The following is a 27113-nucleotide window of genomic DNA, read 5'->3' as shown; positions in this document are numbered from 1 at the left end:
TCTAAGAGTGAAAAATTCCAGTGTGGAAGTTAATAGTTTGTGAAGGGGTTTTAACCTTCCATGCGATGGTAGTGGTCCATGTCCGATAAAATATGATTTTGTGCTTATGTGCGTAGATATTTACAGCATTCAGTTTAAACGTAATGTGAAATATCCTCGCCCTGTCCCAGATTTAGAATTAGTCTGCAAGAGTCCCTGCTAGAGTAAAGAACTTATAGAGTTGTGCGGCTGCTCCTGGTTTCTGAGGAAAATGTTGTTCCAGTCACTGGGTTTGTGAGATGGATCTTTCATTTGAACACTGACAGGCTGGAATCTTTGCAAATCAGTTTTTTTTTTTGATGACTCATGAAATATATGTTATGGCTCAAAGAGAGATCAAAAGACTGTCTCCATAATGTTGGCACCAGTCGTGTTTGCATGAAGACAGATTTGCTGAATGGAGACATTGTTCAGAAGAAATCTAGATTCTCAGCAGAACATTCTGTTGGGCAAGTGTAGTTGATTCTTAGAAGGGAGTGAAGTAAGTGCTTTCAGATGGTTGGTTACACAGAGCAAGGTGAATATATCCTGATAACCTTCTTTCTCATTGAAAGGCAAACAAGTATGTTTTTACAAGGAAGTGAGGCGGGAGGTGTTAAGCGGGCTGCTCAATGGCAACCTTCCTTTCTTTTCCACAGAGAGTGAGCACTGAAGGTCAACCCATGGGTTGAATAACAGTGGAAGACAATTGCACATTGAGTTAATGGTGCCTGCCTGTCTACTTAATACTACTTCAGTGAATGCGAAGAAATCTGTCGACTCAAGATTTTCTCACACGAGGCAGCCTCAGTGATTGATGAATGTGATAAAGTACACTTTGCTTGTGGAGGGGGTTCTCTCTTTTCATCCTTCACCTGGTGTCCTCTTCTTCAGACATTACTTTAGTAACCATCAGGCAGATATCTTTTTCATCCCAGTAGCAGTGGTGCTGATGTCAAATGTTGCCTTCTCGGCTGATTCAGGCAGGGGGGCTGGCATCGTTTTGGCACGTTATAGAGTTTTTTTTTTTTTTTTTACTTCCATTCCCAGTTCACACCTAGAGGTAATTTTAAAAGGACACACATAGAACCGGTTCCTGGGACCCTACGTACAAGGTGAGTGTAAGGACTGCTTTTTCTAGTTGTATAAACTGGGCTCAATTGTTAACCACGTGTCTCCAAAAGCAGGTTTTAAATAAAGTTGAGGTATGCGACCTTAAGGTATGTTGTTACATTGTTTATAATTTCAGTAGGAAATTAATTTAAGGATGTACCATCTAACTGCACTACCCATTTGCCATAGAGTAGGCATGGATCACTGTCCGTTAAATACGAGCAAAAAGATACATCTTCAGATATAAATGCGCTTCAAGTGACAGTGCTAAAATAAAAAATGCTCACAGAAACCGTTGTTTTTACAATAACTTCTAGTTTTTGATTCTCACAGGTGTTTATTAAATTAAATAATTTTCAATATTACTATAATTTTTTTTCCCACAGGCTCCACAAATATTACAGCTTACACACTGCATGGAGTTAAACATCCAGTGACTGCGGCGTTGCATATAATAATGGGTAAGTTTTCATACAGAAGTGGTCATAGTTATGTAGCTGAGAACCCCTCTTTTATTAGATGTTCCTCGCTTCAATAATTATATGTCACTTCAGTATTCATAAGTGAGCTACAGCAAGAAAGTGCCCGAACCCTGCAGCACCTCATATCAATTGTAATGTGACTTGGTTTTTGGCTTTGGTTTCTCACTGCTTATTATGTTTTTTTTCTTTCGAAATCGGACTTTGAAGTCTGCAGTGCACTTAGCGAGTCTTTACGTTTTTCGGCTGTTATTGAAAACTATGAGGTTGGGGCGGATGCCGGATTTGTGCTTTCGGGAAAGGCGCTGTGTCCTCTACACTAGTGGGTCTCAAACTTTTAACTTTTGGGGACCCCCTCTGTATCATTACTGGAACGCTGGTACCCCCACTGAATCATTATTGGAATCCGGGAACCCCACAATGAGTTATTACTGGAAACTGGGGGATCCTGGCTTAAATATTGTCAATGATTTGAACCACAAAACAAATACACAAAAAATACAAAAACAAGGATTCCATCAAACACATAAATAAATTATAACAAATTTAATTCCATTTGCAAACAAATATAAATAAAAAAAATAAAAAAAAATATTTTAACCCGTTAAGTGCGGGCGTCGGCCACTGGCCGACGCCCGCACTACCTTCCTGGTGCGGGTCACGACCAGTGGCCGGCACCAGGGAGGGGCTTCGAAAAACCTCGGGTGCGTTGCACCCGAGGATTATTATATTTTTTTTAAAGCCCTGGGAGACAAGGAACCTCTTCCGTGTCTCCAACCGCTCCCCACCCGCCCCTTTGTGACGCACGCTGACGTCACAGTGTTGTTTTCCCCATCGGAGCAGGAAGCGGCCGTAGGCCCCAAACGGCTTTCCCCACGTTCGGGAAGGCCTCGTATGAAAGGGGATACTCTCCCCTTTCATACAAGGCCTTCCTGAACGTGTTTCCTGGCCCTCGATCGCAGCACAGCTGCGATCGAGGGCCAGGAAACGCCACTGGACACCAGGGATTTCACTTGGGGCGGTCGGCCCCCCTCAGAAAACGGGCCGGCCCCCCCCGGGGCCATATTTTTTAATTTCAAGGTTGGTGGCCCCTGGGGGCCACGATCCCGCCACCCCCAGGGGCTAATAAAAATAAATAAAGAAAGAAATTGACAGGGGGTCGCCCGTGGGCACGGCGACCCCCTGTGGGGGCAATACTTTTTTTTAGTAGTTGTAGGGTTTCCCTGGAGGCCATTTTGGCCCCCAAGGAAACCCTACACCTACCAAAAAAAATACAGATATATATATATATATATATAGATCTATTTATATATATACACCCATGTAGGTAGATATCTATATAAAATATATATATATATATATATATATATATCACTTTTGTCAGTGCATTTGTGGTTTCCCTGGGGGCTCTGATCGGCCCCCAGGAAAACCAGACCCATATATAAAAGTGATCTATATATATCATATATATATATATAGATATATATATATATATATATATTGATATATATATATATATATCTATATATATATATATCATATATATGTATTTTATATATATATATATATATTTGCCACCAGTTGTCTTGCAGTTGCAGCTTGCATCTTCAAAGCAGTGCACATAATTCAACTGACGCATTTCAACTGTAGCTTTTAGGCAGCAATAAAAAAGTCAAGTAAGTCTTGTGATTATGTTTCTGCTACAAAAGGATCAGACTTTTGTCTAGTGGCAGTTTTAGTGCCATAAAGAAGCGCAGAATGTTTATATGACTACTGCAAAGAGCACATCTGTATTTTATGTAAATAGCAGAGTACATTAGTAAAGTCAGCCACTACCTGCGCTATAATACAAATTAAATGTATGTGCGAGGTGGGGGGTGGCTATGGAGAGATGAAGAGCACGTTTGCTGGGTGGTAATGAGGGAATCCGAGGAGGAGGACATAGGAGTGGGAGCACCAATAATGATTGTTGGACTGGGCGCAGGAGGTGCTAAAGACTGTGACGAATGGTATGCAACAAGGTGTTTGAGTGTCTTGAAAGAACGTGCTGATTGAGGGAAGAAGCGCAGGTAAGTTGGCCTCTACTATTGCACCTATCACACACACCAGCAATTTTGTGACTGTCTATGTAGGCTAGTGTTTTATAGCAACAGTTTAGCCAGTAGCAGAGATGGCATCTTGATGGATGACTGCTGCTGACGTCACTCGGGTTATAGAGGACAGCTCTGACATTGGATCAGAGACTGAGACAGCAGATACTGAGACAGCATCTGAGGGATAGGACAATGGCACAGACTCTGGGAGTGATTTTTCAGTTGGAGGAGTCCCATTGGATAACTCCTTCCAGTAAATTGTGAGGGAGGTGATGAGGGCAGTCCTGTTGTCCCTTCGCAAGCACAGTCTGTGCAACAGGGCAATAGAGGGTTAGCCCAACCCAGAGAGCAGGTGAATGCGGGGGTAAGCACAGAGAGGGTGCTCTATTGGGATCGCCCCAATTTAGTTCAGCCCCAAATTCCTCTGCCCAAATTGTATTGTGGAGACATCAAAATTATCAATCACAAAACTGGTTTTGTTAGGCAGGCACCTGTGTTTTTGATCCTGGGTTCGGCGGCTATATAGGGAAACATACTAAACCCAAACATTTCTGGAAACTAGACATCCGGGGGAGTCCACAGAGGTGTGACTTGTGTGGATTCCCCAAAGTTTTCTTACCCAGAATACCCTGCAAAGCTGAAATGTTGAATAAAAACTCTATTTTTCTTGCATTTCTGTCACACAAACTACAGGAATATGCTGTGATCCACAAAATTCCTACCACCCAGTGATTCCTCACCTGTCCTGATAAAAACACTACCCCACTTGAGTGCCTATACCTAGTGCCTGCGTAAGGAATGGATCACCCCAGGGTCAACAGTTGCCTCATGTAAGTACCAACATTGACCGTTGTGTGATCTATTCCTGACGTGGACACCAGGCCTACCCACACAAGTGAGGTACCATTTTTATCGGGAGACTTGGGGGAACGCTGGGTGGAAAGAAATTCGTGGCTCCTCTCAGATTCCAGAACTTTCTGTCACCGAAATGTGAGGAAAAAGTGTTTTTTTGGCCACATTTTGAGGTTTGCAAAGGATTCTGGGTAACAAAACCTGATCGGAGCCCCACAAGTCACCCCATCTTGGATTCCCCTAGGTGTCTAGTTTTCAAAACTGAGCAGGTTTGCTAGGTTTCCCAAGGTGCCACCTGAGCTAGAGGACAAAATCCACAGCTAGGCACTTTGCAAACAACACATCAGATTCCAATGTAAAAATGTGATGTGTCCATGTTGCCTTTCCTTTCGCGAGCATTAGGCCTACCCAGGCAAGTGAGGTACCATTTTTATCGGGAGACTTGGGGGAACACAGAATAGCACAACACATATTACTGCCCCTTGTCTTTCTCTACATTTTTTCCTTCCAAATGTAAGACAGTGTGTAAAAAAGACGTCTATTTGAGAAATGGCCTGTAATTCACATGCTAGTGTGGGCACCCCGGAATTCAGAGATGGGCAAATAACCACTGCTGCTCAATACCTTATCTTATGCCCATTTTGGAAATACAAAGGTTTTCTTGATACCTATTTTTCACTCTTTATATTTCAGCAAATGAATTGCTGTATACCCGGTATAGAATGAAAACCCATTGCAAGGTGCAGCTCATTTATTGGCTCTAGGTACCTAGGGATCTTGATGAACCTACAAGCCCTATATATCCCTGCAACCAGAAGAGTCCAGCACACTTAACTGTGTATTGCTTTAAAAAATCTGACATTGCAGGAAAAAGTTAGAGTAAAACATTGACAAAAATGGCTGTTTTTTCAGCTCAATTTCAATATTTGTTTTTTCAGCTGTTATTTTCTGTAGGAAAACCTTGTAGGATCTACACAAATGACCCCTTGCTGAATTCAGAACTTTGTTTACTTTTCAGAAATACTTAGCTTTCCGGGATCCAGTGTTGGTTTCACACCCATTCCTGTCACTAACTGGAAGGAGGATGAAAGCACCAAAAATAGTAAAAATGAAGTATGTCCCAGTAAAATGCCAAAATTGTGTTGAAAATTGTGGTTTTCTGATTCAACTCTGCCTGTTCCTGAAAGCTGGGAAGATGGTGATTTTAGCACCGCAAACCCTTTGTTGGTGCCATTTTCAGGGAAAAAAAACACAAGTCTTCTTCGGCAGCCCTTTTTTCAATTTTTAAAAAACAAAACAAAATTTGGGGTGTATTTTGGCTAATTTCTTGGTCTCCTCCAGGGGAACCCAGAAACTCTGGGTACCTTTAGAATCCCTAGGATGTTGGAAAAAAAGAACGCAAATTTGCCGTGGATAGCATATGTGGACAAAAAGTTATGAAGGCCTAAGTGCGAACTACCCCAAATAGCCAAAAAAGGGCTCAGCACTGGGGGGGTGGGGGGGGAGGGAGGCGAGGCCCAGCAGCTAAGAGGTTAATAGGCAGGCTGGAGCTTTTCTAAATTCAACTGAAGCCCCACATTGTCCATACTATATTCTGTTTGATGCACCTGCACCTCTTCCACAAATGAATCTGAGGATACTAATTTAATTTTTAGCCTCCATTTTAAAAATCCTTGACATTTATGGTAAGTTTAAAAAAAATCAATAGTACATTTAGGCACTTTATCTATACACACTTTATTAATCTGTTAATATTATTTAATTTTCTAAGCCGTCACAGACCCTTGTGGAGCCTTTGTGCGCTCCATGTGGGCCCTAGACCGCAGGTTGGGAACCACTGTTCTACAACACTCCTGCAGACGACGACGCAATAATTAAGCAGGATCTGAGAAAAGAACAAACACTCGTTCTGGTTAAGATGTAAAATACATGCTGCTGAAACGTAATAAAAATTGTGAGGAGGATGGGAGCAAGAGCAACATTCAGTGACCATTGACGTTTGGAACCTTTGAATTTAATACAAACCCATGACTTTACAACTACCAGATGTTTAGTGAGCACTGACAAATTGACAGTTCCAGCTCATATATTACAAATATGCGAACGCTTCAATGCTGGACCCAATATAAGGTCCACCCTGCGTAGGTTTTGGCCCTTCAGTTGTTTACTTCTGAAGGTTTGCTAGTTACCCACTCGCACACTGGCTTTGAGATTTCTTTTACTTTTCTATTGAGTTATCGTTAGAGATGTTCCTTCACAGCTGCACCTTGAAAGAATCATAGTGCACATTCATTCATCTCAACCAGAAGGCCCTCCTTGTACTGTATGTCAAAGTAATAATCAAAGTTCTTGATATACATCTTGAATATTCTCTGTATTGGATTATTAAGCAACCTTGGTAGTAGTTGTTTTCCTACTCTCTCACTGCATGATTTTATACGCATAGCTCTCAGTCCTAGATGCACAGTAAATCGTCTTCAAATTAAAGGCTGGGCCGAATCAGGATAACATTTTTTACTCACACAGATTTCACCAGGTAAGACCAGGCAGACTGTGTGCAGGAGAAAAAACACAGAACATTCAGAGTTTTGCAGCTCAGAACGGGAAATCTTGCTGCATTACCGTGCTAGCCTAGATGCCGAACTATGCATGAGGATCTAATAACATATGCTGAGCGTAAGCTGAGCAGGACGCATGGAGGCAATAGGCTTCACTGTGGCCTAGGGCCTTAAAATAACTGGACACACACACTGGATGACTAGTTCTGAGGAGTGGCCTTGTGCAGTTGCTCCTCCGTTTATTTATACCCTCGGCCAGAGCCTGGCCAGAGGGATGCACACACTAGAGCAAAGCATTGAGAGGCCGAACAGAACTTTACATCCCTTCCTATTTTTATTTACTGAAAACATTCAACTTTTACTCAGTACATACATAATCTCTTAGTCTCTGGATTGAGCCAGGTTGGGCGCAAACCATACTTCTAGCTCTGTCTTCCTCTGTCTTGGCCACCAACCGATGTGGGGGGCAAGGCGCGCCTGTCCGTGGTGCCCACCTGACGAGTGCACTGGTCCCACAGGTACACATGTGTTGTCAGGGGTACTCCCAAGGTATTGGCCTGACACCCTCTTTTCTGGAACAACATTTTCCTCCTCCTGGCTCTCATTGGAGACTTTATCAGAGACTTCACCTCTTTAAACCAGGACATTTTGCGGGTTGAAGTAGTATGGCCCTGCTAGACTTTGACCATTGTTCCTTGGATGCCCACAACGTTTCACACCTCTTTCTAAAATGGTGTGCGGAACTTCCAACCTGGATGACGCATCATCACTAGATCCCCCATTGACAGATCAGAGGTAGCCTCTCGGCGAGCAAGGCTGGCCTTCTCGTACGTGTGCCTCCTTCTTTCCTGTGTGGCCCATACATCAAATTATGGTTCCCACATAGGCCCAATCGGTATGCAGTCTCGGGTGGCCCTGCGCATCAACAAAGCCATTGCCGCTCAGTTTGTTGTGCTATGAGGAGTTTGTGTATAGGCTCACAGAAATCTGTGAAGACAATACTCCATGTCTTTGCAATTATCTGTGCCTATTCTGAAGGCCCTATTCAGCATGTGCATGAATCACACCCACCTCCCTGTTGGCCTGGGGCACTGAAGGTCACTTTTCAGTGCTTCACATTCAGTGACTGTATTTACTCTTGGAAATCTTATCCCCGGAACGAGGGTCTGTTGTCTGTTTTCATCTCAACATGGGGTCCCAGCATTCCAAACACCTTTTCCAACACCGGCTTCTCCTTGTAGAATGTTGTGGTCTGTATGATCTCAACCACTGAGTACTTGGTGTGGCTATCAGTGATCATGGCCACCCACCCGGGAAGCTCCAAAGTCTATGCTGTGCTGGGACCATGGTTGCAGACAAGGGTCCTCTGTGACAACTGGTGCCGGGTTCTGGTCTCCACTGGTGAGCACACATGAATGACATTCCCTCACTTTTTCATCCACTATAGTGTTCATGCTGAGGAACCACACCTTGTCGCCCAACCTTGCTTTAGTCTTTACCACTCCCTGGTGGTCCTGGTGAGACAACTCAACAGCTGTGGCTTGGAGACTCTGTGGATCTGTCTTCCCCTTAGTAGCAAGCCTTCACTGCTGGTACTCAGTTCATCTCCTCCATCCAAGAAGTTGCACAATCGCTTCTGCAGGTGTGCTTCTTTTGCCCGTATGAGTCACAGGTCGGCAATGATAGTTTCCATGATCCTTGGGCACGCATCCTGCACCACCATCATCACAAAGACATCCACTCCTTCATCTTCCTCAGCTATCTCCAGCCCCACTTCTCCCTGCGGATGTCTTGACAAGTAGTCAGCCGGATTGTTGACACCTGGGTGGTACAGTACCTCAGACTGGTAGAGTTGCAGCTGCACAGCCCACCGCTCAGCATGCATGGCGAACAGAGCAACCACGGGCTTGTGGTCAGTGATGACCCAAAACTGTTGCCTACAGGGATATTGGTGGAATTGGTGGCTGGCCCACCTGATGGTCATCACCTCATGCTCAATCTCCGTGTACCTGGTCTCCGTGTCAGACAGTGCTCAACTGGCATATATGATCAGGACCCTTCACTCTTCTGTAGCAGCACAGTCCATAGCCCCACTGGGCTTGCATTGACCACAAGCTCCGTCTGGCGTGTGGATTGAAATAGGTCATGGTGGTGTCCACCAGTAGGGCCTTCTTCACTTAACGGAATGCCCAGTTGGTTTGCAAGTCTTTTTCCCACACAGCGTCAGCTCTTGTCAGTGTTAACAATGGCTCAGAGAGGGTTGACAGGTTCGGGATAAACCTTTCACGGTAAGTGCCCATCCCTAGAAAACTCTGCACCTCTGTGGCTTTGCGTGGGGCAGATGCTGATCTTAGTGCCTCCACCTTCTTTGGGTCAGTACACAGCCTTTCTCTCTAGAAGATATATCCAAAGAATTCCATTGACTCTTAGTAGAACAAGCATTATTCGCGGTGGAGTGTCAACCCACAGTCTGCCAGCTATTTGAGTGTGGCTCTGAGTCTCACATGGTGTTCCTCAAGGGTATAATAGAATATCTCAATATTGCCACTTATATTCAGGATGCCCACCTGGCCAGAGAGGGTTTCATGGATGGTATTCTGACCCACAGCTGCTGCTCACGATATCCCAAAATTTAACCTCCAATAACTTCAGAGACCTTCATGATATGAAAAAGTCGTGGTGTAGTGACTGACAGGTTCTAACTCCAGCTGATGGTAACCAGCGTTAAAGTCCAGTTTGGAGAACCATTGGGCTCTGTTCAGGTGTGCCACAATGTCATCTATTTTTGGGCCAATCTGTTGTTTTATTTGGATATCAGTATTAAGGAGCCTATGCAGAGTGTGATGGCTCCTGACTGTTTAGGATTTGCTGCAATCACCAGTGGTGATATCCATGGGGTTGGACCGGTGACCTTCTCTATTACTCCTTGTTGTCTAGGCTCCTCAGCTCATCTTACACCAGTGGTTGAATGTGGAACTGGACCCTCTGGTGTCAAAGTGATGTGGGTCCCACAGTCTCGTCGATGTGTAGTCGAACTTTGGTGCCCTTCAGTTACCCCAAACATTTGAACAGTTGAAGGTACTCCAACATTATGGTGGCAGCCTGTGACTCGTGGACTTGCCGGGTGAAGAAGACAAGCCTCAGGTCTTCCACTGGTGTTGCTCCGCTGGGTGTGTGGAGTCGGGTAGGTTGCCTTTGGATGGCATCTACTTGCTCTTCCTTTACCTTGATGGTGTGGCTCATGCTCGCCTGGGTCGTCTTCCTTCCCAGGGCCACATCCATTTCATCGGCCCAGGTGGCAGCCAATCATGTGAACTCACCAGCACCGAAATTGCATCTAAGGTGATTCCAGGTTGGCATAGGATTTGCCATTGGAGGGCCCCGACTTGCAGCCTTGTATGAGTTGGACTCTGATTTCATCCAGCTAGTTGATGTCGATACACGTGTTTTCTAGTTTCCTGAGCTGTGTGTAAAACACCTCTACTTACTCATCATCCTGCTGTCTGGCCTGATGCAGTTTGAAGCATTCATAGTCCGGGTTGAGTTGTGAATCAAAGTGTTTGTTTAGAGCTGCCACCTCAGCCTCAAAGTCTGCATCATCTCCTGTGTTGGGCAATGTCTCAAACAGGTTGTATAGTTCTGCCTTACCAAAATGAAGCAAAATTGACCTCTTGATGGTGGCGTCTGTTTCTCATGCAGCACGGAAGTAATGCTGCAGATGTCTGACCCACTGTCTCCAATGTGGTGCAGTGCATGCAGGGTCCACCAGCCAGCTGAAGGGTGGCAGCATCGTAACTGACGAGTAGGTAGCTGGCGGGGGTGGTGCAAGTGGTGCTTTTTGTTGCTGTTGTACGGACATGGCGGGCGTGTTAATGTTCCTGTGTGCCTGAATGGGTCAAGCTTGGCATGTCGTAACACCACTGTCAGACGGTTCCTCTGCGCAATGCATTATTGTCCTTGCAATCGTTCTGTCTGGCTGTTGTGTGACATGTGCACTCGGTCTCAAGCATCTACTTTTCTCCTGACCTTTTTCAGTCAGTGCCCACCTAAACCATGCTTCTCAATCACTGATGCCCCTCTCACTTTAGATCTTATTATTCTTGACTCCCTTTTCTTTTTTCTCTCATCCTCCTTTTTTTTCAGTCCCAGGCCTCAGCTTTCCACTCTTGGAGCAGGCCACCATGCGCACATTCCCTTGGGTGGGCCTCTTACTAACCTTCCTCAGGGTGTGGACACGCAGTTCTGATGGGGAAGCCTTGTGGTGCTTGTTTCTCTCGGCATCCAAAAAGAGGGTTCTTCTTTCCTGTGAGCAGCCCTATTCCATGCTCACCTCTCCTTCCAGAGTTCAAAGAATCAGCACTGCGAACGTGGTGCTGTGCCCAATTGCAGCCAGCAGGTGGTGCTGTGGTGGCTCCGTCCGCCATGCGGCACTGCAGGCCTCTGAATAAACAGGCCCTCAGCCAGCATGCAGTCACTGGTGGTGATCACTGCTGGAGGCCCTGCTCAACACTCCAGGAGCAGAGACCATGCAGCAAGCCCTAATAGCCTGTTTCTGTATGTTGCACAGCCCGGACCTCCTTCAGCCTGCTCAGCTATCTCAGTGAATGGTGCGGGCAGGGTCACGTGCTGGCAGCCACAGGGTGTGCGACCGTCCTCGTCACCAGTATAAGCTGGGCAGGGTATGTGGTGGCAATATCCTTTGCTGCGGCCTAGCACCTTAAAATAACTGGACACACACACACTCGATGGCTGGTTCTGAGGAGTGGCCTCAAGCTGCCACTCCATTTATTTATACCCTCGGACTGAGTCCGGCCCGGAGGATGCACACAGCAAATCAAAGTATTGTTGAGGCCAGGTGGCACTCTACACTGAGGTATTGTTATTTACCAGGTGCAGTATTACCTCACAAAATACTGCATTTCATGGAATGAGCCTCGTGACACTTCTCTTTGCACCTTTACTTACCACATCTTTAACTACTTAATGATGCCATTGCCCTGATGCTTGAAGGAATGTCTCTCAAGACTCTGATGGCACTTCCGGAGAACAGTTGCTTACTTTTAGGTTTCGCCTACACAGCACTTGCGCTGTGGAGAAATCTATTGTATTAAAAATAAAAATCTTAAAAGGGATTCAGGGCCCACCCTTTACTTACCTCTACTTACCATTGGCTGACTCCCATGTCACTATGCTTGCCATTGTCTGGCTCCCACCTGAATTTAATTTCCTTGCATCCTGTTGGTCAGCAGCTCTTTACTCACCATTGGCTGGCTCCCACTTGGGTCTTCTTTTCTTGTTTCTGATCGGTCAGCGCTCCTCCAGGCCTCAGCTTCCTCCTCCTGGACTTGGAGTCTTCATCTATACTGTGGCGCATGGACCAAGTACTTCTTCCAGTGGCCATTTTCTTTTTGCTGACCAAATACTTCCCCAAGGTAAAATTTTTGTCTGTAGTCCATCCACCGAAGCTCACTGTTTATGCTTTTCCTGACTTTCCTCTTCCACCCCTCTGTCTCCCCAAAGCTCCCTGCCCCACCCTTATCATATTGCTTCCCTGTCCACCCTACTCCCCCCTCCCACTGTACACCACCCACCATGCACACTCTTGCCCTCCTGTCCACCAAACATGCATTTTAACCAGCCCTCCACCTCATGGGCGTAGGAAGTGTCGGGGACTTATCCCCCCCCAGATGTGAGAGGTGGGGGGGTGACAGAGGGGACAAAGGTGGGGGGGATGAGGGAGACAAACAATGCAGCAGATTAAAAGGAGACAGTCATGCTGTCCCTGTTTAAACTTCATTCGTTTTAAAAATTAAACACATTAGAAACATGGGGACTGAAAAACAAAAGAAGTTTAAAGGGACTGCTGACTTAAATTCAGCATGTCTCTTTTCCTGAAACCAAAAGTGCAAGTCCCATTACACTAAAAGGGCCTCAGCTCCCTTGTCCCAACCTCCCCTTGTGCTACAACATCTCACAGGTCAGTGCCACATTTCTCATTGTTTCAGGCATCTCATGATGTAGGGTACTCTGTGTTTCAAACAGCAAGCTTTATGCATTTGCATGACCTGTCACACACACACACTGCATCTCATTTTTGCAAGTGTGTTACACATACTGCATCTTTTTATGATGGCATTTCACAATCTAGCCTCTATGTATCTTTCTCTTTCACATCAGATTTTTCACATTTATAAAGCTTCTATTTCCAATGCGCACACTGTGCCTCTCATTTTGTGAAAGTCTCCTACAGAAGGCATGTTTCACGTCATGTTTGTCTGCGTCTTCAGATGCACAGTTTGTGAGCATTTTGCACTCATGGCATCCTTCTGCTTGATTTTTCATTGTGTTTTATATTTGTGCTGCATTGAATGCAGAAACTGCCTTGATTTTCACCTTCCAGCCACAGTAGGGCAAGCACTACACATAAGCTATTTGTAGAAGTATCTTCACTCGTACTTCCACTTCTGTGCAATGCTAAAGGAAATGGCAGCTGAAATATGTGTTGAAAATATGACTGGCCATGAGCACACAGTTTTTCAACAGGGAAGTTGGGAATAGTAGTCATTTTTCCTCGTTACACATTGCCGACAGCACTGCAGTTATGGTGGGGTAGGTTCTGATGTGACCAGAGATTGCCATTGTGGCAAATGCCACTGCTGGATGCCTGTGAAGATTTGAATTCAGTGCTTATTACATAATACTTTTATTTAAAAAGAAGCTGGGATTAGAAACCTTATAGTTCTTTGACTAAAGCTTACACACAGGACTACAGGTAGTGGTGGGCTGCTGTCTGCTAATGACAGTGAATTGCCAACTGGAGAACTGGTCAAGAGTTTTTTGGTAGCATTGTTTCAAAGTGCCTTCAGTCTCTGACACACAGATTAAGATTCTTCTAGAGGCCTGGAATAGTAGGTGGTTACTGAATGACAGATATTGCAAGAAACTGGGGTTTAGGTCACAGTGAGCCTCAAAAGTCACTAAACTAATTTGTACTTAACCCTCTGGTAGTTTGGCACAAAATCAGTCTGGCTTAACGTAGAGGTACTGTGTTAAGTGTTTGTGGAGCACACAAGCAGTAATAAAGTAACAACACAACACATGAAAAAACCCACACCAATTTAGAAAATAAAGTAATTCCCTAATAAATAAAATGAGACCAAAATGACAAAAAATCCAATCAGTAGAATCAAAGATATGCAATTTTAAAAGTTTAAATAAAAATGGAAGCAAGAAGCAGAAAGCTCTAACTGTGGGTATGTGGGGCTAGACCAGGACAAAGTAATAAGTTCAGGCTGACCACAATGGAGTGCAGGTCGGATACAGGGACCAAGTTAGACCCACTGAAAAAGGTTACCTTCTGAAAGTCATGCATACAGACTTCAACCTAAGGATTTCACAAGAGTAGCTAAACTAACGCCAAGGGTCCAGCACCTAGGGAGTCACCTCTTGGGGATCAGGGACTCACTCCAGCAAAGATCAGCTCAGGCAGATCCAATTGCAGGTCCTGGTAGAGCCAGTTGCAGCAGTTCAGCTGGGCAGTTGCAGGGAGGCTTCTGGAGTTTGTAGCTCCGAACAAGAGATCAAAACCCCAACCCTTAGTCACTCTGGTAGTCCTTTGGTAGAGGAGCTGTTCCTCTCTCTTTCAAGCAGCAGGTCAGGCCTCAAGAAGGAGGGCAGTCCTCTGAATAACAAGGCACGCCTCAAGCAACAGGATATTCCTCAGGAGAACAAGGCAGGTCTCAAGCAACAGGGCAGTCATCTGGTAGCAGCAGGGCAGCTCTCTGAGAAACAATGCAAGCCTCGAGCAGCAGGCCAGTCTCCTGGATACAAGTCCGTTCTTCTGCAGTCTTCCAAAGGTCCAGGAGAGTACTGAAGAGTTGGTCAGAGGGTCCAATATTTTTACCTGGTGCCAGCCTTTGAAGTGAGAGAAAGATCAAGACATCCTTCACATCTGTTTCTGGAATCTCCTTCCTTCCCCTGCCCAGGTTCCAGGGGGTCTGGGGTGACAATAGGCTGGTGTCAAGTTATTTGTGAGTGTGCTGAGGCAGCAGCTTTGAAATGTAGTTGGGCCTGGGAACAACTCTGCTCCACCCATCCTGCCAAAACCCAACCCCCCTTTGTCTTACTATCTGGGAGGAATACGCAAAGGCCATTTGCCAACTACACCCAGTGACGTGATCCAGGACGCAGGCTGCAGGCACCAAGTGGTTAGGACAAGTAAATGCCAACTTTCTAAAAGTGGAATTTTCAGAATTGTGACTTACAATCCAACTTTACCATTAAAGAGAGTTTTAATTAGAACCCTTTAGACACTAACCCCGACCTTCCTACCTGCCCAAATTCCAAACTTAAAATTATCACTTATGAAATGTAATGCGGTAACCCAAAGTTATCCTGTAAGAAGGCAGGCCTTGCAGTGGTGAAACATGATTTTAAGACTTTTTCACTACCAAGACATGCAAAACGTGAAAGCACATGGCCAAAGCTTTAAATACACTCTACTCTGCCCCATGGGTGTTTCATGGCCTACCCTACAGGGGACATGTATGAATTAAAAGGAAGGTTTAGGCCTGGCAAGAGGTTTATTTTGACAGGTTAAAGTCACAGTTTAAAACTGCACTGCAGGCTACAGTGGCAGGTGTGAGACATATTTTGGAATGCTACTTAAATGGGTGGCACAATACGTTTTGCAGGCCCACTAGTAGCATTTAATTTACAGGCCCTGGGGACATGTAGTAACACTTCACTATGGACTTGTTAGTAAATTAAATTAGATCATTGGATGTAAGCCCAATTTAACATGTCTGAAAGAGAGAACACAAGCACTTTACCACTGGCTATCATTGGTAAAGTACACAGAGTCCTAAAAGTCAAATAAAACGGGGTCAGAAAACAGGAGAGGATAAGGCAAAACATTTAGGGGTGACTCTACACAAAGGCCCAAGTCCAACAGATATTGCTTTTATTATTGGTGATTCATTGCCTAAGATACTCTTAAATTCCAAATCAAGAAGACTTTACACAACCAATTCTCCAAGAGTAGCAAAAGTGGGTGGTCAAGGTTACGGACTTCTTTCCAGTATGATACATTAATCACACCCATTGAAATTCAATGAGTGATTACCATTTTATCTTTCAAAATGAATGAGGGCTTATTGTAGAATTGACAGTATGGACTGAAACCTCAAAAATGGACACAGAAACACACACACAAGACATCATTGCTCAATACCAAGAAATTGACTCTTTGCTACCCTTGCCTCAGGCAAATGTATTATCAAGAATGTTTAAGTACTCTTAAAGGCCAGAACTTGCAGTCATACTTTTAAAGAATGATTACAACAGAGAGGATTATTTTTTACATAGGTTTAAAAGCTACAACAGGTTATCTTAGTTATTCCAATATCTTCTTTGAGGCTGAGAGAAACTTAATTGGTCTCCACCAAATGAAAACTTAGTTAAAGTCAATTATGTCCCAGAAAAAAACAGAATCATGCCATACTCAACATATATAAAGAGATTTTTAATTGTTTGACATACAGGCAACAGCAAAAGAATTTGTCCCCCACACTGAACATTGCAAGAAAATATTTGTTTTTTCAAACAAAAGTTCGTTTTTTTTTTTTGTTGTTTTTTTTTCAAAAATCTGTTTATTATTTTCAGCGTACTGTAACATTTTGACTTACATCAACATTAGGATAACTAATTTGTGCGAATACTAGTTAATTGTATAAGCACATCAGAAGAAGGTAGGCGTCAAAACAGCTGATAGCTAGACCTCCAGCCGGACTATTTAACCACATTCTGCCTGAATTTACATAACTCAGGATTAATTGACATACAAATTCTAAAGAGAAAGTTCATACACTAGAATTTTGAAGCCTATAAATAATTTGAAGGACAACAAATACCACCATATCTCTTCAAACCGCACCTGAGGATCAGCGTGTTTGTACAATGTTCTGCTGGCAGGTATATAACCTAAGCAAATCACAGATAACAATAAGAACATTAACAACCTTTGGAGTGCTATTTATAGAATCAATAGTTTGTGATTAAAGCGTGTCACCGTAAGTGCGGGAACCTCCCTGATCTATCCATTCGCACCAGTATAGGACGGGAGTACATGCCAGCCACAGCCACCTGCCGCCTGGTTAAGACCCAGCCCCATCCCCAGAACTGAGACTGGACCGGCTACCCAGGCTCCAGTACCCCCCCCCTCACGCTCCTGTGCCGGGAGCGAATGCGCGTCCAACTCAGCAGTTAGACTGATTCCTCCGCATCGGGCCCTGTCCCAAACCCCGCAGATATGCCAACATCTCTTCCCAGCTGTCCGATAACAGATACTTGCGTAGCCCCAGCGCGTCTTCCCTTCCCAATGCCACTCCCTCCGCATTTGCCCACACCTCAAATTAATATTTCCAGGCCTGCTCAGCTGGTGGGTCGGCAGACTTCCACCTGCGGGTTATCAGCCGCTTAGCTGTTATCAAGCCCAGATCCAGAAATCTCGCAGCAGCTCTATGCCGCGTGCCCCTGGGAAAGAGGCCCAGCACACAAACCTCCCAGGTGAATGGAACCCAACACGACGTGCACTCCGATAGGCAGCCTACCACTGCCCTCCAGAAGCGGTGCAAGGATGGGCAGGACCATAGCATGTGTATTATGTCTGCATCTATGTGAGAACAACGGGGGCAGGCTGCATCTTGACGAGCAAAATATCTGTTCACTCGGGCTGGAGTGAGGTAGGCCCTATGAATGATATAGAATTGGATCAAGCGAAATCTGTAGTTGCGGGGTACATTAACGTGGCTGGAGAGAGCAGATTTCCACTGCGCATCTGTGACTTAGGTGGTCGCATCCATGTCCCAGGCCGCACGCAGTGCATCGCATTCTAGGGCTGTGTATGCGCAGTGAGTCAGTGGACCATCTAATCAGGTGCCGCCCCTACCCCATCACCTGTATGTACTGTACCAGCAGATGCGTGGAAGGAGCTATTGACAAGTCACCCCACTTAGATGTTAAAGACCTCAACAGTGAATTATATAACAGGAACTGTCCTGCAGGCAGTCCCGATTCCTGAACCAGTGTAGGAAACAAAATCAGCTTACCATCATCATAGAGGTCGCCCAGTGTATATAGCTCCACTGCATGCCACGCACAGAGCTCGGAACCGGACGTAACCTTAGGGCCACGAGGAGTACCCAGCAACGCCAAGGCTGGAGCAAATGGGACTATCCCCCCGGTAAGGCGCAGGGACCTACGATAACAGCTATAAGCCAACTTAAGGAATATCTGTCCCGGCAATGCCACGCGTGCGAGCAGGTGAAATAGGTGCGACACTTGAATGAGGGACCAAGGGCCTTCCGTGGTCGCCGTGTCTGTGAGATGAAGGCCTGCCAGCCACTTGGACACCCACTGGAGTTGAGAGGCCAGATAGTAGTGCTCCAAATTAGGGACCGACAGGCCACCCCTCTCCAGCGGCAAATACTGTTTTTTCAACACGACTCTGCAGCGACCCCCATTCCAGATGAAGTCCCTCAACGTAGACTCCAGGCTCCTGAAGAAACTGGAGGGGATATAGTGGGGGAGGTTAGAAAAGTAATATAGTAGGTGCGGTAAGACTATAATTTTTAGCAGTGCTATCCTTCCTGCCACTGACAGCGGCAGCGGCTGCCAAAAAAACATCTGGGATTTGATTGAAGACACCGCTCTCTTAAGGTTACCATCAACTAGGTCTCCCTCACAGTGATAAATATGGATGCCTAGGTACCTGAATGCGTGTGGTTGCCATTGAACAATGCTCCCAGCGAGACAAAGCTCTGGGTTCGAAAGCGCAAAGTCAAAAGGGAAAAGGCATGATTTGGACCAATTAACCTTGAGGCCAGATAACGAGGCAAATTGTTGTAAAGTTTGAGTTTTTATTATAATTGCCTGCAGCAAAAGAAATGGTTTCTGATTAGTTCAGTTGCACTTCAGGGTTTACAAATGTTGCTAAGATTTTGTTTATTCTTCCTTTTTCTCTTCCACCCTTGTTTGCTTCGTGCATGAAGATGCAGTGGCCATGTTTTTTCACATATTTTCTAATTAGTTTCCAGATATAAGTAACAATAAAGCATAAATACAGACTGTGGCAACATGCCCTCTTTTCTTGCTATTTCACTTCACAACTATGCAACTGCATACGTTTATGACCGTCTTAGGTGGCGAGCACCTTCTATAGAGTCAAGGAAAAGTCCCCAAGGCTGTCTCCCCCAGAAATTTAGCCTCTCCAACACCCCTGTTCCCCTTTGTTTTCAACCACCACCCCTCCGCGTGCTGCTCCCAGGAACGCGTTGTGTTTTGTGTGTATAAAACGGTTCCCTCGATCTCTTACATCGGAGCTTCCTGCAAGGATAAATTAGTTTGTTTTCCTGCCCTGAGGTAGATTTAATGATCAGATTAATTTCTACTATTTCACATATCAGCAGCTGTTCCTTTAAAAATCGCTGATTCAAAGAAATCCTAATATTTGGCCGATGACCAACATTCACCCCAGGGAGGGGTCTCCTGGCTGTCGCTGCCTTGAATTTTTATCGGTGGATGAATACAATTCAGTGGTTTTACCTTGGCCAGTAAACTGGTCGGGACACGTGGTATTTTTATGGCATTGTGTTTCGTGTCGTTGGTTAGTGCGTCCAGGCACATTTTATGTTATAAAATACCAGAAGGTTTCGCTTAGTGTAGTAAAGAAGCCGATCTCTGTTTTGGCCGAAAAAATACGTGACACGAAGTTATTTTCAACTTCTCATCACAAACCTCTGAACTTCACATCACAGATTGCCTCAAGCCACAAAGCAGGTGGAATTTGCAAAAAAACAAAGCCTTGCATATTTTTTATTTTAATAATACGAGTCTACGCAAATATCAGTGTTAACAATAACGTATTGGACTTCCAAAGCCTTAGCGTAACCCATGCGCCGAATTGACTGCAATGCAGCACAGGCCAGAATAAAGCTAGCGATAACTTAGTGGAAATCTCTCTGTTAATTTATGTTTCTTTATGACAATTAGAGGATACCCTAAGTTGCTATAGGCGTTTGGGGTAGAGTTGTGTTTGTATTTAACATAATTTCCCCTCCTGTTATTAAGAGCAATACACAGTAGGTCAGTCGTAGCGCCGAAATTATAGCCAAACACATCTAGGCACTTTGGTCAGTGTCCTGGGAGAGTAGTGCTGCATCACACATAAACCAAAAACACGATAGGTTCTTCTGCCTTGCGGCTCCTGGGCACCACTGTCATCTGTTGTGAAACCTGCTAGCCAGAGGCTCCAAGATATTCCACATCTGTTCAATTTTCCGTTCTCCCACGAAGGACAAAGAAGGTGACCATATCACTTAGATCTGAAGCGCCTACACAAGACTTTATATGGCTATGTGGGCTCTATTGAAAAACAAAATCATAATACTGGCGCAACACATTACAGTTGTTAGTTTTGTTATAAATTAGGTGCGTGCCCAAATTCCTGTAAAATGCTATCCAGGTTTCTATTAACTAGCCCAACACTTTTTTTTCACCCACTACACCTCCGCCTAACGCTCCCAGGAATGCTTTTTCGTGGCTCCCTCATTTAAACATGTTGCACAGGAGCAAGAGCTGTTGTATAACTTGGCTTAATGTAAAAAAGAACGAGGCACAATGGCGGTATCAGTGCATGCAGCGCCATAGCGCTTTATTTTTATGTACCGTAAACTGTGTTACACAGCAGCTCGTGTTGCTGTGTAACATCTTTAAAAGACACTGAAAACCTGAATAGGTCTCGCATAGGCGAAACCTATTGGCTGTGCCAATACTTGTTGAGGTGTTCTTTACAATTCAGTCAACTTACAGCCAGCTCACAGCATACCATTGGTTGCTTTTGTTGACACTCTCATTTGCAATCTTTCGAGAGAAGGCAGCCTTTGCAACACTGTCCTTACAATGCTACCTTAACAACAGAATGCCTTTGCCGCGCATTCTGTACAACACAATGCTTTTACAACAAAAGTTAAGTATATTTAAGGTGTATGTGTGTATATATATATATATACATATATATATATATATATAACAAACCATCCTGAACCTTTCAAGACAGCATCTGAACTCAGGTGCAAACTAGTTTTGGAAATTTGCTGAAGATTCGTCAAACAATGGCAAAGTTATTGGCAAAAAAATGCTTTTCGTACGGAAACTAGGTCCTGACTATAACTACCTACTAGTGACCACCAGAAGGTAATATATATATGTATTACCTACTGGCGGGTCATATAGATAAGTGGGAGGACCCCTCCCAGGCCGAATTCTGCTATTTGACCCCATGCCCCGGGCCTGGCTGTAGGTGAAAGGTAGGAGGGGGCCATGCAGCCCCCATCCCTGGGCCGATTCTGGCCTGGGGACCCCATCCCTGGGGTCCAGCAGCAAATAGAAAAGGGAGGGGGTTGCATTTTCTCTCTTTCTGGAGCCATTAATGGCTTTGGAGACCACATTTCCCATGGCTGGCCTCTGCTATGTCCTTGAATGCCCACTCCTGGGACATAGCAGTTTCCCTGCATGCACTGGTGTGGGCAGGGAAGTCTGTGTTTGCTCTCGCTTGATAGGAGGAATTTCAAAGCTCCCACCAAGTGACAGCACTCATGAAGTCCTTTCCCAGAGGGCTGAAGCATGAAAAACGCTCCTGCCTTCTGAAAGTGGACTTCAGATCTGTTTCCCTGCGTGCAGTGATGCAGGGAGGCAAATAGATCCGAATATTAATAATATAAGCATTTTTAGCTGCTCCATATGGGCAGAAGCAATGCCACCTCCCTCTGGATGCGGGAACCTTGGGGGCTCCCCCCATGGCCCCCAACGTGGACATGGTGGGTGCCCTGAGTGGGTGCCAGGACACCCACGCTTTGTTGGCTGGGTCCCGGGAGATTGGGTCCCCAGAGCTGACATCAGCCTGGGGAAGGGGACCATGCATCCCTCTCCCTCTTTAGTAATTGTAATTTAGTAATTGTCCCGGCCCGAGGATGGGGTCCTCAGGGCTCATATGGGTTCCCTCCTCCTTTAGTAACTGGCCAGACCCCAAGGGAAAGGGTCCCCAGAGCTGAAACTTTCCTGGGAAGGGAGCTGCATGCCCCCTCCCACTTACTAGCTTTGAGCGGGCCCTGGGCTGAAATCAGCCTTGGAGGGGGGTTGGGTGCCTCCTTCCTCATTTTTATGAGACTGAGCCCCAGGGGATGGGGTCCTGGGGCTGAATGTGGCCTGGAAGGGGTGCCGCGCCCACCCCCCCACCCCACATTTTAATAAGGCCCGGTCCCCTGCCCCTCCCCCTCAAAAGTACGCCGGGTCCTGGGGATGGGGTCCGTGAGGCTAAAAATAGCCTGGGGAGGAGGTCTGTGGGTTGGCTGCTTTTGAGGTGTTGGTTACAGGGACTGGCCCCAGGTCAGGCTTTGTGGCCACCCCCCTTGCACACGGCATGGGGCTGGCTGCATGTGAGGGGTTGGCTGCACAGGCCCTGGCAGCCAACCCCCCACAGTGGCAGCCAAAGGGCATGCACTGCAGAGGTTGGATTACTTTACATTAATAAAATCCCTAGAATTCACTAAAAAAACAAAGATTACAGGGACATTATGGTTAGGAAACAAAATTATAACAACTTTAGACATTCAGTAAAACAACCAAAGGTTACAGGGTCGTTATAGTTAAGTTTGAATTTTACATACAGAAAACCATAGATATTCAGCAGTTATAGTTATACTTATCTCAAGAAACTATAACTTGTGCCCTATATCCATTGTACCCTCGTCATGCACTGCTAATTACCCCACATATTACGTCAGTTTTTACATCTTCTATCACATCATTAACAGTACCAGTGCAACATTTGAAATAAAATGATTAATGAGAAAACTGTGTGTGGCAGGGCTGCAAGCTATAGTTACATTAGGTCAGGAATTATAGTTTCTTTAACCAGGAAGTGCTGGCACCCATCTTGGGACCAATATACATGATAGCACCCCATTGAAATGCATGGTAGTGAATGGCAGGTTTTAAGGGTCACAAAAAGGAGAACGTATCAAAGGTGATAACACTTTTTAGTTACACTATAAATCATTTGTTGATGGTACCTTACTAATTTTAGGAATTGTGGTATGTTCTGAGGTGATTTTACCCTGCTGGGATTTCAAGAATTATGTTAGAGAGAAAACTGTTTTTTCATGAATTTCCCATAGAGGACGGAAGGTGTTCCAGAAGCTAAAATAAAAGCATATTTTCTGTAAATTCACACTATCTTTCTCAGCCATATGAGAATGAAATCTAACATTCTCAGTAAAACATGTACTTCCAACAGGAGCAGGCTGTCAGTTCATTACCTTGCATTCTACTGCAACCTCCCAGAGTGTTATAAAGAATACCTAGAGTGCTAACAGTCTTACTTATGACAAAAGTGTTGCACACCTGAAGCCATCTTGATTAACCCCTTCGCTGCCAGGCCTTTTCCCCTTCCTGTGCCAGGCCTTTTTTTGCCTATTTGGGGCAGTTCACGCTTAGGCCCTCATACCTTTTTGTCCACATAAGCTAACCAAGCCAAATTAGTGTCCTTTTTTTCCAACATCCTAGGGATTCTAGAGGTACCAAGACTTTGTGGGTTCCCCTGAAGGAGGCCAAGAAATTGGCCAAAATACAGTAAAAATTTAGTTTTTTTAAAAAAAAATTGGAAAAGGTGGCTGCAGAAGAAGGCTTGTGGTTTTTCCCCTGAAAATGGCATCAACAAAGGGTTTGCGGTACTAAACTCAGCAGCTTCCCAGCTTTCAGGAACAGGCAGACTTGAATCAGAAAACCCAATTTTTCAACCCAGTTTTGGCATTTTACTGGGACATAGCCCATTTTTGCAATTTTTTGTGCTTTCAGCCTCCTTCCAGTCAGGGACAGAAATGGGCATGAAACCAATGCTGGATACCAGAAACCTAAACATTTCTGAAAAGTAGACAAAATTCTGAATTCAGCAAGGGGTCATTTGTGTAGATCCTACAAGGGTTTCCTACAGAAAATAACAACTGAAAAAGAAAAATATTGAAATTGAGGTGAAAAAAACATAAATGTTTCTCTACGTTTTACTCTGTAACTTTTCCCTGCAATGTCAGATTATCGAAAGCAATATACCGTTACGTCTGCTGGACTCCTCTGGTTGCGGGGATATATAGGGCTTGTAGGTTCATCAAGAACCCAAGGAACCCAGAGCCAATAAATGAGCTGCACCCTGCAGTGCGTTTTCATTCTATACCGGGTACACAGCAATTCATTTGCTGAAATATAAAGAGTAAAAAATTGCTATCAAGAAAACCTTTGTATTTCCAAAAAGGGCACGTGTTGAGGAGCAGTGGTTATTTGCACATCTCTGAATTCCGGGGTGACCATACTAGCATGTGAATTACAGGGCATTTCTCAAATAGATGTCTTTTTTACACACTCTCCTATATTTGGAAGGAAAAAATGTAGAGAAAGACAAGGGGCAATAACACTTGTTTTGCTAATCTATGTTCCCCCAAGTCTCCCGATAAAAATGATACCTCACTTGTGTGGGTAGGCCTAGCGCCCGCAACAGGAAACGCCCCAAAGCGCAACGTGGACACATCCAAAATTTTGGAAGAAAACAGAGGTGTTTTTTGCGAAGTGCCTACCTGTAGATTTTGGCCTCTAGCTCAGCCGGCACCTAGGGAAACCTACCAAACCTGTGCATTTCTGAAAACTAGAGACCCAGGGGAGTCCAAGATGGGGGTGACTTGCGGGGCTCGGACCAGGTTCTGTTACCCAGAATCCTTTGCAAACCTCAAAATTTGGCTAAAAAAACAAATGTTCCTCACATTTCTGTGGCAGAAAGTTCTGGAATCTGAGAGGAACACAAATTTCCTTCCACCCAGCGTTCCCCCAAGTCTCCCGATAAAAATGATACCTCACTTGTGTGGGTAGTCCTAGCACCCACGACAGGAAACGCCCCAAAGCGCAACGTGGACACATCCAAATTTTTGGAAGAAAACAGAGGTGTTTTTTGCGAAGTGCCTACCTGTAGATTTTGGCCTCTAGCTCAGCCGGCACCTAGGGAAACCTACCAAACCTGTGCATTTCTGAAAACTAGAGACCCAGGGGAATCCAAGATGGGGTGACTTGCGGGGCTCGGACCAGGTTCTGTTACCCAGAATCCTTTGCAAACCTCAAAATTTGGCTAAAAAAACACATGTTCCTCACATTTCTGTGGCAGAAAGTTCTGGAATCTGAGAGGAGCCACAAATTTCTTTCCACCCAGCGTTCCCCCAAGTCTCCCGATAAAAATGATACCTCACTTCTGTGGGTAGGCCTAGCGCCCGCGACAAGAAACGTCCCAAAGCGCAACGTGGACACATCCAAATATTTGGAAGAAAACAGAGGTGTTTTTTGCGAAGTGCCTACCTGTAGGTTTTGGCCTCTAGCTCAGCCGGCACCTAGGGAAACCTACCAAACCTGTGCATTTGTGAAAACTAGAGACCCAGGGGAATCCAAGATGGGGTGACTTGCGGGGCTCGGACCAGGTTCTGTTACCCAGAATCCTTTGCAAACCTCAAAATTTGGCTAAAAAAACACATGTTCCTCACACTTCTGTGGCAGAAAGTTCTGGAATCTGAGAGGAGCCACAAATTTCCTTCCACCCAGCGTTCCCCCAAGTCTCCCGATAAAAATGATACCTCACTTGTGTGGGTAGTCCTAGCGCCCACGACAGGAAACGCCCCAAAGCGCAACGTGGACACATCCACATTTTTGGAAGAAAACAGAGGTGTTTTTTTGCAAAGTGCCTACCTGTAGATTTTGTCCTCTAGCTCAGCCGGTACCTAGGGAAACCTACCAAACCTGTGCATTTCTGAAAACTAGAGACCCAGGGGAATCCAAGGAGGAGTGACTTGCGGGGCTCGGACCAGGTTCTGTTACCCAGAATCCTTTGCAAACCTCAAAATTTGGCTAAAAAAACACATGTTCCTCACATTTCTGTGGCAGAAAGTTCTGGAATCTGAGAGGAACCACATATTTCCTTCCACCCAGCGTTCCCCCAAGTTTCCCGATAAAAATGATACCTCACTTGTGTGGGAAGGCCTAGCGCCCGCTACAGGAAACGCCCCAAAGCGCAACGTGGACACATCCAAATATTTGGAAGAAAACCGAGGTGTTTTTTGCGAAGTGACTACCTGTAGATTTTGGCCTCTAGCTCAGCCGGCACCTAGGGAAACCTACCAAACCTGTGCATTTCTGAAAACTAGAGACCTAGGGGAATCCAAGGAGGGGTGACTTGCGGGGCTCGGACCAGGTTCTGTTACCCAGAATCCTTTGCAAACCTCAAAATTTGGCTATCAAAACACATGTTATTCACATTTCTGTGGCAGAAAGTTCTGGAATCTGAGAGGAGCCACAAATTTCCTTCCACCCAGCGTTCCCCCAAGTTTCCCAATAAAAATGATACCTCACTTGTGTGGGTAGGCCTAGCGCCCCCGACAGGAAACGCCCCAAACCGCAACATGGACACATCCAAATTTTTGAAAGAAAACAGTGCCTACCTGTGGATTTTGGCCTGCAGCTCAGCCGGCACCTAGGGAAACCTACCAACCCTGTGCATTTTTGAAAACTAGAAACCTAGGTGAATCCAAGATGGGGTGACTTGTGGGGCTCGGACCAGGTTCTGTTACCCAGAATCCTTTGCAAACCTCAAAATTTGGCTAAAAAAACACATGTTCTTCACATTTCTGTGGCAGAAAGTTCTGGAATCTGAGAGGAGCCACAAATTTCCTTCCACCCAGCGTTCCCCTAAGTCTCTCGATTAAAAATGGTACCTCACTTCTGTGGGTAGGCCTAGCACCCACAAAAGGAAATGGCCCAAAACACAACGTGGACACAACATATTTTTTTACAGAAAACAGAGGTGTTTTTTGCAAAGTGCCTACCTGTGGAGTTTGGCCTCTAGCTCAGCCGGCCCC

At 45.2% G+C, this 27113-nt stretch overlaps 1 protein-coding gene across 1 annotated transcript in view; it reads left to right on the top strand.

The window, feature by feature from the left end:
• Window positions 1-27113, top strand: part of CERKL (CERK like autophagy regulator) — a 421375-nt gene that overhangs the window by 145886 nt on the left and 248376 nt on the right. The window contains exon 6 of the mRNA XM_069225454.1: window positions 1518-1592. Within this exon, the coding sequence (XP_069081555.1) occupies window positions 1518-1592 (75 nt within the window). The remainder of the gene's footprint in view (window positions 1-1517; window positions 1593-27113) is intronic.

The sequence above is a fragment of the Pleurodeles waltl genome, chromosome 3_1 (genome assembly GCF_031143425.1).
Source record: "Pleurodeles waltl isolate 20211129_DDA chromosome 3_1, aPleWal1.hap1.20221129, whole genome shotgun sequence".
Lineage (NCBI taxonomy): Eukaryota > Metazoa > Chordata > Amphibia > Caudata > Salamandridae > Pleurodeles > Pleurodeles waltl.
This window is presented reverse-complemented; position numbering and strand designations above follow the sequence as displayed.